General features: G+C 41.0%; 1 protein-coding gene across 1 annotated transcript in view; it reads left to right on the top strand.

Annotated features, from left to right (window-relative positions):
• The first annotated feature begins 1,089 nt into the window (after positions 1-1,089).
• Positions 1,090-13,466, top strand: part of wnk1b (WNK lysine deficient protein kinase 1b) — a 93,585-nt gene continuing 81,208 nt past the window's right edge. Inside the window, exons 1-2 of the mRNA XM_040145872.1 lie at positions 1,090-1,138; positions 4,888-6,609. Coding sequence (XP_040001806.1) covers positions 5,653-6,609 — 957 coding nt within the window. The 5' untranslated portion in view covers positions 1,090-1,138; positions 4,888-5,652. The remainder of the gene's footprint in view (positions 1,139-4,887; positions 6,610-13,466) is intronic.

Genomic DNA, 13,466 nt, shown 5'->3' with positions numbered 1-13,466 from the left:
AAGGAAACCATATGTATATTTCAAACATATATTTTAAAGAAAAATATTTAACTTAAAAGACCTAAGTGTTACAGTGATGTAATCAATTATAGTAAGTAAGTGTAAGATAATAAGTAGAGTAAAACAAAGACCATAACATCAATACAAAAGATAACCACTGAGGAATATTTAAAAAATAAAACAAAAAACGCTGGTTTTAAAAGTCACACATTGAGCAATTCCTGTTGGGTTTTTTACCCCCAAATTAAATCATTTTCTTCGCATCACTCTGTATCCAACCTCAGTTTTTAAAAATACATAGTGTAAGAACTCAAAACTGTTGTACTAAGCCAGAGAAAAAGGGTTGAGAGATGAGGTTTTTCCATTGCATGGCTAACACCCATCAGTGTGGGTTTTGGGGTGATACTTTTCTAATTTTTGCTTTATTTTGAAAGAACACCTCTCTTCCTCTATTATCCGGGTTAACAGTAGCTGTCTTGACGCGGCACTTCTGTTTGAAAGCCCAGTGGTTGCCTTGTCGAGTCATCGCTAGAGAAGAGCACGGAGCAGACGGAGCCGCTGTCTGATGGCTTGAAAACGGGGAATAAGTGTGGATCACGGCGGATTTATTGCACCTCTGAAAGCAAGGGGCGCGAAAACGACGGTCGCAGCAGCGGACTGGATGTTGATACGGATGAGGATATAGCGTTCCTTGGGAGAGGCTGTTGCCTTTTTGGTAGCGGTTGCAGACCCGGGATACAGACAACACAGGAGACAGACAGAAAGAAGTACCAGAGCCGCCGCGACACCAGCGAGCGAACTTGGCTTCTCTGCCCCGTGGGAGGTGTCTGTTTGTCTGCTGCGGCTCGCTGCACGTTCCGCTCACAGCGTCGCTTCTCGGACCGTTCAAGAAGGTTACGGTTGTAGCTAAGTTATGTTTTTTTTAGGAATAGCGTCTTTTTCGGGTTTGTTTTTTTTCCAGCAACCAACTGTGGCTTTAATGTGACGCACTATACTGACATTTGTGCTGTGTGTCGGAGCGGACCCCCACTGCAGAGGAGTTAAAGGCTTTTTTTTTTTTTTTTTTTTTTTTTTTTTAATCAAGTTTTTCTACCTTCATATTTCTCCGGTGCCGATACAGCCCACACCGATGTAAGAGGTAACGGCACATTGTCTGATTTATTATGACCCTTTATCTTAATCGTGGCTGTTTTTTGGTTGTGTCTTGTTTTCGCCTGTAGGTAAACTTAGCTGCATAGCCTCGCTTTCTTGAGTTCCTCAACAGGCAGCAGTGAACCCCCTCACTGCGCGGTTTGCTGCCCAGTTTTTGTCACAAAGCTCACGGTTCAGGACATTTAACAACGGCTTGCACCCTTTCCAGCCCAGTTAGTAATTTGCAACCCATGTGATATTAATATTTTGACAGAATTTACAGCTAAATTTTATCATGAATGAACCTAAAAGCCCCTGAACTTAACTTATCTCGTGCTTCTTCACATTTTGATTTCTCCTGTTTTTTCTCATTTTAACAAGATGAACATATTTTTTGTCTTTAGATTTTAATGAGAGGAACTTAACAAAATGTAATTAATTTAATTGTTTGCATGGACAGAATCCTGGCAAAGCATTCCCATTTTAATAATAATTTTAATACTTAATTCTGTATCATTCCTTCGTGTTTTTTTTTTATTATTAAATACCAGCCACCTACTTCTATTTGAGAAACAAGTTTGACCATCCATTTCTGGCTATGCTTGAATGTTCATATGTACATTATATTTGTCTGGGAGCCTAACAGGGAAAAAAGTGTGTTGTTTTGCGAATATTGGATATAACTTAATATTGTATAAATGCTTTAAATCAGTTTTTATATATTTTTGTTGCGATAGATTTGAGCATTTGAGTGATATAGTCTATGCTAGCAAGGCTAATTTTCAGGTTAATTAAAGGGACAACTAATTGGTGGTTAGGGGACACCTGTAAGGATAGTAATGTATAAATACTCACGAAAATCCGTTACTGTGTTTTTGTGTAATTTAAATACTAATGTCGCTTACTTTACCTTAAATCACAATTGGCTATCATTGCTGTCAATATAGATTTAAAAAAAAAAGTATGTATTTATTTATTTATTTATTTTTTTTACTGGTTGCCCATATATTAAGCAAGTAGAGGCTACGTTTTTTTTATTTCATGGTAGAAGCATAAAACCTCTGCTCCGTGTTACACCCAACAACACCACCTAGCTATGGTGGATAACTGTAAAAATATCTCCTAATGGCTAATTTCTTAAATAAGCTACATGTCATAATCACAGCCCCAGAGAGGCAGATGTTTTTCAGCAGCGAGGAACTTAATTAACATCCCCACAATATCCCCATGGGGTCATTTAAGTTGTTACCCCAAATTATAAACAGTATGATGTATCTATCCATTCAGGTCAGTGACACACAAGTCTGGGCACTGGGAGCGTACAGCTGTCCAATGAAATATTTAGATCTGAGAGATTTTTTTTTTTTTTTTTTGTGACTCAGATGAAACACACCCTGTTAATGCACTTCAGTGAGTACGGCTGTTTCATAAATATGTCATCAGTCTAGTCTCTTCAATTGGTGCCATCGAATTGTGTAATGTAATGTACCTCATTAATCATTGTAGGTCCTTTCTCTACTGTCTACACCTGGACTGGAAGTTGAAACATCTGGTTGAATGAATGACTTCTCCCCACCTCTAGGGCAGCCAGGTGCCATTACGAGCAAACTAGTTCCAGGCTCCATAATTTGAGGGATTATTTCAGCAAAATTTAGAACCCATTCATAAAATATCAATAAACAAATAATAAATTGGCATATAAAGCTGCACAGGGCAGATTTTTATTTAAAAAAAGCCCAGTTAGATTTTACCTGATAGCCCTATGGCGTATACCTACGGTGACATCTTCAGTACTAATCCTTCACCCACGTCCCTTGATTGAGACAATATTCAGTAGCCTGTGGGGCCAAATTAATCTCCAGTTTTGTGTATGGTCACTACAAGGAAAGCATTGTTACGAATTAACTCAGAATAGCTCAAATTTAAAGGTATCTTCTGAAAAATACTGGCACATTTTGTGAAAAGCTAGAGATGACTAAACAAAAATGTTGCAATTATTTTTGCATGTTTCCTTGTACATCAGTGTTGATAAGACTTGTAAAAACTTGTTAGGGGTTGTTTTAAACAAGAATTAATGAACTGGGACTGATTTCTAACATCATACACCAAAGCAACTGCTGTTCCTCTGTGCCAGCGCACTATGATAACCCAGTAGAAGTTATTTGTAGGATGTTATGTCAGGCAAAGTGTAAATTCAGTAAGCATATTTCTTACCTCTTAGTAAGTTTCTCGAAAGTTCTTCTTTAATAATGCAATATAATGTAATGTCATTTACTTGTACACTGTCCTCAGATATGCATTTAGTTTCTGTGCAGTGGTTCCATCTCACTCACTGTGGGTGCCCCCCTCTTCTCTCATGTTAAGTCGCTGAATTGCCACAGAGTAGCCTAACCTTGGGGTCAGCCAGGCCGTGGTGACGTTGGGCTAAATTTGGAACGTGGAGCAATTAGGCGCACAATCTACTGCATCACTCCACTGCATTAACTACACAGGGGCAATTGGATGGAAAGACTGGGGTGGGATGCAGATCTCTTTCTAGGCAATGAGCTTGAGCTGGAGATTAAACGTCGTGCTGGGCTAAACCCAAGTCAAATGTTCACTGATAAATCCCAAACCAAGAGTGCACGAGTTGTTTTGTGGGCCAAAAGTCTGGCTGAATTTGTTAACAGCCAAATCTGGAATCATGAATTACTTATGACAGCTCTTTAATAAATGTGGATATTCACTTTTTGGTATGAGAAACCCAGCTTCTCGTTCAGTGACCCAGTTTCACCATTTTGCCATCCAAATTGCTTATGAACTGAACATCAAAACCAGGGATGGATCTCTGCTTAGTGGTGTCACTCATATCATCACTGATCATAGGCCAAATGGTGGTGAAATGTCACAGTATCTGACAGCTTGTATGCAGGCCTGTCATGATAATTATGTTAAAAAAAATATGCTGAGACACATTTCGCTGTCATTTCTGGTTGCGCTGCAACATACACACACACACACACACAAACACACATGTGTTTTTCCCAGCGACTGCATAACTCCAGCCAGAAAGTTTGGAAGAGTAAGGGTGACTTGGTTTCATAGCTACACTCCACTGCTCCAGTGTGGGAACATTTTGGGCTTACGCCAAATGAGAGAGGAGAACCCATTAATGGGAACGGGCCAGTATGTCGACTTTGTTTACAAACAGTGGCAATACAACAGTAAAATGCTTGTTAAGGAATGAATGACTCTTTATACCCCTGTGCCAAATATGTAATATAAGTAATATAAGTGCAATTTTTGTTAACGGAGCCCGAGAGTCCATTTTATTTATTGATTTGGTGGTGTGGTTTTATTTTATTTATGTTTAATTTATTTAGGATATTTTTTCCCATTCCAATTCCAATGTCTGAATATTCTTAAAATTAAAAGTTCATTGCTCTTTGAAAAGGTGTACTTGCATTAGTATGCTATGATATTATCATCATGTGAGTGGCAGAAAATGGTCTTAAAATGACATTAATATTGCTTACTGCAATTATTTCTGGGACAATATATCGTCCAACAAAAGCAGTTATTGTGACAGGCCTACTTATATGTTCTACTAGGCTCTTTGGCAGGGAACCAAATGTCATTTGGGTCTCTCTCGAAGTTGGTTGGGACAGTGATGTAGTCAAGTGAAAGCAGATAGTGAATTTTTTGATGCATGGTCAGATATATAACGAAAATATTGTTTCATCTTTCAGCTCTCTTCCTCTTTCTTTTTAATTCCAGTGACAAGGACAGAAGCAGACAAAGCTGGGCCAGGCTAGGCCAAGCTAGGCCTACCTAGCCTTCTGTCTGGCCTTACCAGGCAGGCCAGCAACCTCTCCAAGGAGTCCTACCTTCAGCGAGCAGAGGAGGCTTCAACCTGTTCTTACAATAACTTCCCCAGACCTCCAAATCAGGCTGTCACAGATTGGATTCCAATCGTATTTTGTCTTATCAGCCCTTGGGAGGCCATACCGGTCTGTTAGATCTCCAGTTTTTCCATGTCGTGGTGGTTGGTCTGTGGATGTTGGCAGCAGGATGGATTTGGGTGTTAATTTGACGGGTGTCATCTCATTGCAGTGCTTGCACTCCCCCTCCTTTGACTGCCTTTCGTCCCTTCCCTCCCTAATCTTTAAGAGAAAGCCCCTTGGCCTCTCCTGGGGCTTTCCTGAGCCCTGTACGGAAAGGCCTTGCAGGAACTGTAGGTTGTCTTGTTGAAAGTCGACATTGCAAAGAGGAAGTAGAGTTAATAAATCCTTGCTAAAAAAACTACAGAACACAACAAAGATTGCTGCAGTCAATTGATTTGATTGATTTATTTTCTGTAACCCGTCCAATTTGCTTTTTCTGGAGTTTGATCAGAGGTTGGAGAGCTTTTCATTTGAAAAAGGAGCTTGCTGGTCAAGATTTGTTCCCCTCAGTTTACACGTTGGTCTGATTACTCATATTAAAAAAATCCTTATTTATACGTATAGAATTTCTCTTTTGTGGTCGGATTCTCGAGGAGGAATGTCTGAAAGCAATAGCAGCAGCAAAGCAGTGCAATTCATTTCCCCAGCCCCCCCCCCTCCCACTGCCTCCCCCTGTCCATCACCCCAGACCCCTCACAAGAATGTGAACGGCTCTGCCAGTTCAGACTCGCACGTGTCGGAGAAACTCGGCGGACACCCCGAGGTCCAACGTCGGCGGCACACCATGGACAGAGACTCTAAAACAGCCGAACACCGCTTCTTTCGTCGCAGTGTCATTTGTGACTCCAATGCCACAGCTTTGGACCTGCCCAGCAAAGCAGCTGTGATACTCACCTCACCTCCAGACTGTGAAGGGCCTCCCACCTTCCTTACACCACAGCCCTCACGGCCAGGACCTGGGGCGCGAGAGGCTGAGGACGGGGAGGCATCAAGAGGTTCCTATTTGCAAAGTACAACCCTTCAGCCTTGTCTTGGGCTCACCGCGGCAGTTGTAGAGGGGCATATACAAAATGCAGAAGAAGATTTATGTGCAGGCAGTATCACTGTTGCCGTTCCCACCAGTAGCAGTGTTGAACATAGTGCAGATGGGGCAGTAAAAGAGCCCAGCCTGACAGTATTGGATGTCACAGACAAAACAGTAGGCAAACAGCCTGACATCACATTGCGTCCCAGAGGGTCTGAGAACACACAACAGGTGGCAAAAGATGGAAAAGTGATAGAACATGGGGATGAGGGTAGCGTTAGTAGTCCGGCTGAGGAGAAAGAGAGGGAGACGGAGGAGGAGAAGGGTCTAGCGAAAGCACGAGCAGAGCAGAGAGAAGCTGAGAAACGAGTGCAAGATGATATAGAGGAGGTAGAGACAAAAGCTGTTGGGACTTCACCTGATGGACGCTTCCTGAAATTTGACATAGAGATTGGACGAGGGTCTTTTAAGACTGTGTACAAGGGGTTGGATACAGAGACTACTGTGGAAGTGGCATGGTGTGAACTCCAGGTAAGTCCAGACTCATAAAACTGTCAACTCTTCAGTGTCTGTGCTGTTTCTTCCTGATTGTTTGGCTAAGACTTTAATTAAATGTCATTTTGTGGTGGTTCTTGTCCCTAAGCTGTTTAAATTCCATCCAGGTACTGACTTTAACCTCTCTTTTTACTTTTTCTTGTACTGAATATCTTATTTTTACCTCAAGATCTTGATGCTAGTGGTATGTGAGAACTTCCTGCTAACCCATCTGCTTTCCTGTATAAACTGATTGTGACTGAGATACCTTTGCAGATTCTACTCTGGCTAAAGCTGCATGTGTTCGATGCTTTGAGTGTGCTGCACTTTAGAAAAAGCGTGATGGGTCTACCAGCAGACAGCAAAGTGCAGCACTTTTTTTTTTTAATTTTAGTTTTGATTAATTTGTCTAACTTTTTCAGTTGCTCTGGATATATGTTGTGTGTTAAGGTTGCGTTTTACTGAGACTGGATGTGAATGCTGTTGCACTGGCATCAAAATAGCTGCTGTATTTGTTTTCCGGAGATGCTCAAACTGCTGTTTTTCCCCATGAATGATGGATTCAGTCTCTAGGTCAGTCATTATATTTGCTTCATGGACTGCTTTGTGGCAAGATGAGCTATCACTAAGGAGACTACACTGCTTAAAAATGTTAGTTATTAAAATTTTATAATATTAACCTGTAGCTGTAGTAGCTCCTTGCTGACACACGGTTGTGGGATGCCGAATTTCTCCAAGTCTTCTCAAAATCTTCTCCTTGGTTACACTAGCACGAAAAATCTGGCAAACTGAGGAGTTATGGTGCAATGCCTGCCCGCCACTGTAGCTCAAGCACTTCTTTTCCTTTTACTCATGCTTTTGTATTTTCATTGCTACATCCCATTAGATGCTTTGACTCTATGGCGGTTGATTTATGTATGTGAACGGATGCTGTGGTGAATCGGATTACAATACCACACATTGCTCAAATTTGTATCAAATGAGGAAGAGAGTGCCAAACAGCAGAGGCCTAAATGTCAGTGGGTTTTTTTTGTTTTGTTTTTTTTTTTTAAATTTAGGACAGCATTATCCAAAGGTTATAGAATTGAGGTTATGACTAGTAACTTCTTGTTCCAAATCCCCAGACTGTCGGGGAAATTCAGGGTACTGACAGTGAATGAGTAAAACTGTTGCATCTCTCACCTACTTCTCCCTGTTATGTCGTCATCTGTCCTTGAGTACGACAGAGGACTTCCCAGCTGCTACAGTACAGTTTCTCTCTGGCTAGAACAAGACAGGTTGCTGGGCAGGTCCCAGTAAACTTTCATTCTCAGTCTGTAAATACATAAAGGTTAACAAAAAGGTACATGGTGTGAAACATGAGACAGAATGGCATGCAGTTTACCACAGGATGCTATTGCTGCATTATAGTACACTGATGCAACTTCTGCAGGGAATGTGTGTCAGAAAGAGAGAGAGAGAAAGTGTGAACAAGAGACATGCAGAGGAGTTGTATGTATGCATGGTGGAGAGAGAGGTGAATCAAAGTGAAGAAAATGCAGACTGCCTTTGCTGCTGGTCTTGTTGACAAGAAAACACAGAGACAAGGGTGTGTTGAGTAGTCAGAGATGTAGAATAATACTGTCAGATGGTCATATGACATTAAGGGCACTGACTGAGCTGAGGTTTTACTGGAGGAAGAAAACAGTGACATGGACTGCTTGACCTGATGAAACACTGAGCCGGAGAAACAAATGTACAAGATTAAAAAAAATACTTTTTTAAATCTGTTATTCTGCAGTATATCTAAAGAATGACAGACCGTTTTAAGGGAGAGGGAATGACATAATTAGCCACATGCTGAGAGTAATTTGTAATATGTCAGAAATCAAGCAAATGGATGCACTGAAAGAATGGGCAACCTAAGCTAGTTTTTGTGTGTTTATTCTTTTCAACATAATCTTTCACTCTCTTATATGACTGATTGTTAAATTAATTAGAGCCAGAAATAGCCAAACAAGGTAAGATTGTGTAATTAAATGTTTTCTCTGCAAATCTGTGCTGGTTTATATTTCTCAGTGTGCGATTATTTCCTGAGGGACTGTGCAGTTGTTTTCCTGTCATCTCCATCACAAGATGCTCCTCGAGTCCTCCTGAATCCCAGGAGCTAAACTCAGCCTCGCCTGATTCCCAGCGTCTAGGAAACGGCAGTTTGTTTATCAGAAAACAAATGGCTAGTCTCTGTCGAGTTTTCTCTCTCCGTCACACATGCATCTTTCTTTCTCTCTCTGTCTGTCTCTCCAGCTTGTCAAAAGGAGGAAACCTGGTGATTTGTGACATTGTTGTGTGTTAAAGAGGTCTCTGTCAGGACAGATTGAGACCTCAGATTAATTTTGATGGTGAGTTCAAAAGTGATTTAATTGTGATGTGGTTAAATAATCAGAACAGGCTGATGCATTTAATACTAGTATGGTGTTTGATATATGCTGGAGTGAAGTTTTCCATTAAACGTGTTTATTGAAGGCCTGTGGTGACTAGGCTATATGCATGCAGAGATAAGTACTTTTCTATAGTGCCTCGCTGTAAGCCTGTGCAGGTGTGTGTGTGTGTGCGCGTGCGCGCGTGTCTGTGTTTTAGCAACTGCTGACATGTGGCAGAATGGTGGGAGTAAAGTTACATACACACACTCACGCATGGTAACAGACACAAACTACAACCAATCACATTCACTCACTGGGTGGGCATGGCAACTGGCGATCTGTGGGAGTCAGGATCATCAGGAACTTGTCGGTTTTCTGTATTTGCAAATGTGCGTTTGTACGTAAGTGTGTATGCGGTGTGAGTGTGTTTCCATCCCTTTGAGTCACTGCGATATGCATATGTAAGTGGGCTACGGTTGTTTAAATTCTGGTGTCAGTTAGAGATAGATCTTCATGTTTTTTTGGTATCTGATAAAAGCGGGTTAACCTCTGTTTCCAGAGGACTCCATAGATGGATGGAAACAGAGCAGGAGGAGGAAGGAGACAGAGCAGATAGTTTGCATAAGCTTTAGTGAAGGAATAGATTGATGAATAGATAGAGGGAGTGGAGAGAGAGAGCAGGAAGGTCACCCAGTAGCTTATCTTAAAGTGCCTTGTTAGACTGGATGGTAGATGAGGGATGGGAAAGAACTGACACAGTTCTCTTGGAATGAGAAAAAATGGACAGGGGGAAAGGTTTGGGGTTAGTTTAATCTTGAGGCACTAAACTGGAAAAAAATGTTCAATGATGACAGTGGTTACAGCAGCAAATTATTTCTGTTAACTTCCAAATTATTTGAAAGTCCCCAGTTGTCTTGATACTGAGTGGGAAATTACAGAGGGCCTGATGCTGTTGTGAGTGTTAGTAGTCTCACTGGCAGGAAACCAAGCATCAGTTTTGGAATATCTCTGTCTTTGTGGCTCATGAAATGGTGAAAGTGGTGAAAGAGTTCTGAAATTAAACCATCACTGAAGCTTGTATGGAAAAACAGTTTTGGTCTCTGCTTGAATGGAGGAGCACTTGAGGACAGCAGTGAGCTGTTACGGTTTAGCCCACAATCAAGATAACTCTCAGTAAGTGGCAACAGATTTGCATATTGTACACGCTTTGTGAAACTGAGATAAAGTTAGTTTGATTCAACTAAGAGATAAAAAGGAAAGGAGTAAGTGAAGGGGGGTAAATGAAGACCTGTAGGAGGGCAGAGATGGAGGATGAAGGGTTAAAGGTCAAAGTTCAGCCCGTCGTGTCAGAGGCGATCACCAGGAGCCTGCTGAGCATTTGAAACAGAGGTAAATGGAGATTAGATGGAAAAGCTTGCAAAAACAGAAAAAATTAGCATCGGAGAACCTTTGGAGGAGAGTTGGTTGGCGTAGAGGAGGAGGAGGATGAAGGCAGCGGGTTATATCAGGAGCAGGCGTTTGAGGAAGAGCAAGGTGAATGTGGAGGGAGTTCAGTGAGAGACTATAGAAATGGGAAACATGGGGAGGAGGGAGGGAGGAAAAGTGGGAGAAAAGACAAAGAGAAAAAGGGGGAGGAGGAGGGAGAAGAGGGAACGGAGAAGAGAAACTGAAGACGAAAAGAGAAGGGACCCCATGTCTCTGTGTGTGTGTGTGTGTGTGTGTGTGTGTGTGTGTGTGTGTGTGTGTGTGTGTGTGTGTGTGTGTGTGTGTGTGTGTGTGTGTGTGTGACCTTAGGCTCTTAGCTCTACTGGCACTCAAAGACCTTGAAATTTCTCTCTCAACAGCAACACAAGGCGGATTAGCCCCCTCCCCACACACACACCCATATACAAGCACATACACACACTTTTGGGGCTCCAAGGCCTCTCCCTCAATAACGGTTATTCAGTCAGTGCCATAAGAAAGAGCTCAGAAAGTTCTGTTGGCATTTGCAAGTATTGCACCAATGCAGAGTATTAGTTTCTTTGTTGATATTTGTCATTATAAAATCATATGTGCATTTTATTTTACAGTTTAATTCCTATTTTATATTGGTAAATCACATTGCTGTAGTACCATGAAATAGACAAAATTAATCCTGTCTAACGACGCTAATAAATATGGCTCACGTTGTCCTATTTTAGCAATCCAGCACTTTGTTGATAGCGATGACCCATTTTAACCTGGTACTGGCCTGAAATCTGTCCATGTGTTGGAAAAAGTACAGAGGGAGGCAGAAAAGATCATGTTGGTGGTAGGAAGACTCAAAATGAGATTGGCAAAAGGAAGAAAGAGGATACTGAAATGTTTGTCAAGATTGTTTATATCAGGCATTTAAGAAGTGTTATTTCCCCAAAGCAGTTTCACTGAACAGTGGATTCTCTGTTGCACTTTATCTCTGTGCAAATTACAAGGCTTTGCCTTAACAGACAAGTATCTGTATACATTTTTATTAGATCTTGGGGAATAAAATGGCTTTTCCAAAAATTGTATTTGACCTATTACAGGCATTGACCACCCTGCTGCCCAAATGATCAAATGATGCTTTTTGAAATAGTGAAATATTGCATGTAAATATTTTGAATTGGAGATGATATATATAAGTACACACGTATTAGAGAGATTTTACTGAAAGATAAATATCCCCAGATTAATTCAGGGCAGCAGAACTTAGGTGAAATGGTTAGACTTCTAGAGGTTCAAAGTTCCCTGACAAAACAGCAAACTGTAGCTGTGTTAAGCCTCCGGCAAAGGCTGGTTCTCACTGCTGATTGATTCTGAAGTTGCAATAAAGCACCCACTAAAACACACACACGGTAAAAAAAGGAATGGAAACTGTGCTTGCAGCTTAAACATTTTCTCGTAAATGTTTTAAATGCTGGCTACAAATAATTTACTCACTTCCTTTTCCTTATTAGCAATTAAGCTAATTTGTATGTGCATGTAACTGTAAGTCAGTATATGGGTTCATGTGTGTATACAGTGGGGGTGCAGCTAGCTTTGGGGATTGTTAATTTATTAATTTGGCCGAACCTCGCTACAGATGAGCTCAGCTGTTTAATTATAAAAAACTTAAAGTGGAAACGTTTTTTAAACTTAGAGTATATTTCCTGTGTTTTTGCTGTCATAGACAGGCAGATGGTTTTGTGGACTAAGTCATTTAAGAACCACCTAAAAAGAGAATTTATAGCCTGATTGAGGCTATAAATCACCACCAGCCACCCTACAGTTGTTGGTAAATGGCTTGTCTGTGTAGGTCTGTGTACATGTGGCCTCAGTCATCATAACATCACTCATGAAGCTGTTATTCTTCTCTAATAAAAGTAGCTGTAAAATGGGTGAATGTTGCATCTCATCTTAGGAATCTAGCAGTCACCACGGCCAAACAAGTTTGTTTCCTGCCACGTAAACTGCAAGAATGAAGGATAGTCCAAGAGAATTTTTAGGACTTACTGTCAAAGTAAAAGTGAAGTTACCTCTAATAGCTGATCGTTTTACACACACAGCACTCTAACACGCTTGTGCATAAACACTTAACAGCAAGATGTGTACTTCAGATATGCAAAGGGCCCCAAAGCCCAGCCAGTTGGATTTATGAGTGATAAAACAGGGGAACGCTGTTGGCTGAGGCAGCTCAGTGTTCAGCTCTGATGTAGGATAACCTGAAGATGACAGAGGATAAGAAGAGGGCACGGACAAAATCTCTTTCATTCATTTTATCACACATTCCCTAACTGTATTGCTTAGTCTTCCTCTTGCTTTTTCTTTCTCCCTTTCTGTCTCTCTGTCATGTCAGTAAGGGAAGGGAAACAGAGAAGCTGGCACTTCCTCATATGCAAACCATCCCTGCTCTTCCTTCCATGCAATGTGTGTGTGTGTATTTACACCAGACCTTCCCCTAATGATGAACAGTAAAGTCCGGCCAATCGATTTTAATGGAGTGTGTGAGTTGAGTTGTAATAGGTGTGATAAACAAAATCGCAATTTTTAAAATGTCATATGTTGGTGCCCAGTCACTGAAATGTAGTTTAAAAATACTGCATGTAGTCTAGACCTTACACCCATGGGAGTGCAGCATTTTATCACACACACATAAATCTCTTATGATAGCTTTGAGACCTTAGATATGTGTGTTAACAGTTTAGTTATGCGGGTGACTGTGTGTGTGCTCAGAATGAAAAATTTACTGACCTTTCTGCCTACTACTCTCTGTGTTTATTTACAAAAAAGCAAGTGTAATCCCAAGCTAGCTCTTTTTGTTTGTGTTGTGTGTGTTTTTTTTGTGTGTGAATGTGTGAGTTTGTGTGTGTTTTTGCAATAAGTAAAGATAGAGATGCTGAAGTGTTTTGGCAACTTTTTTCTAAATAAAGGCATCCTGTGAATGAAAGGAGTGTGAGTGAATGAGTGTGTGTGTGT

Source organism: Xiphias gladius, chromosome 2 (genome assembly GCF_016859285.1).
Source record: "Xiphias gladius isolate SHS-SW01 ecotype Sanya breed wild chromosome 2, ASM1685928v1, whole genome shotgun sequence".
In the NCBI taxonomy this organism is placed as follows: domain Eukaryota; kingdom Metazoa; phylum Chordata; class Actinopteri; order Istiophoriformes; family Xiphiidae; genus Xiphias; species Xiphias gladius.
This window is presented reverse-complemented; position numbering and strand designations above follow the sequence as displayed.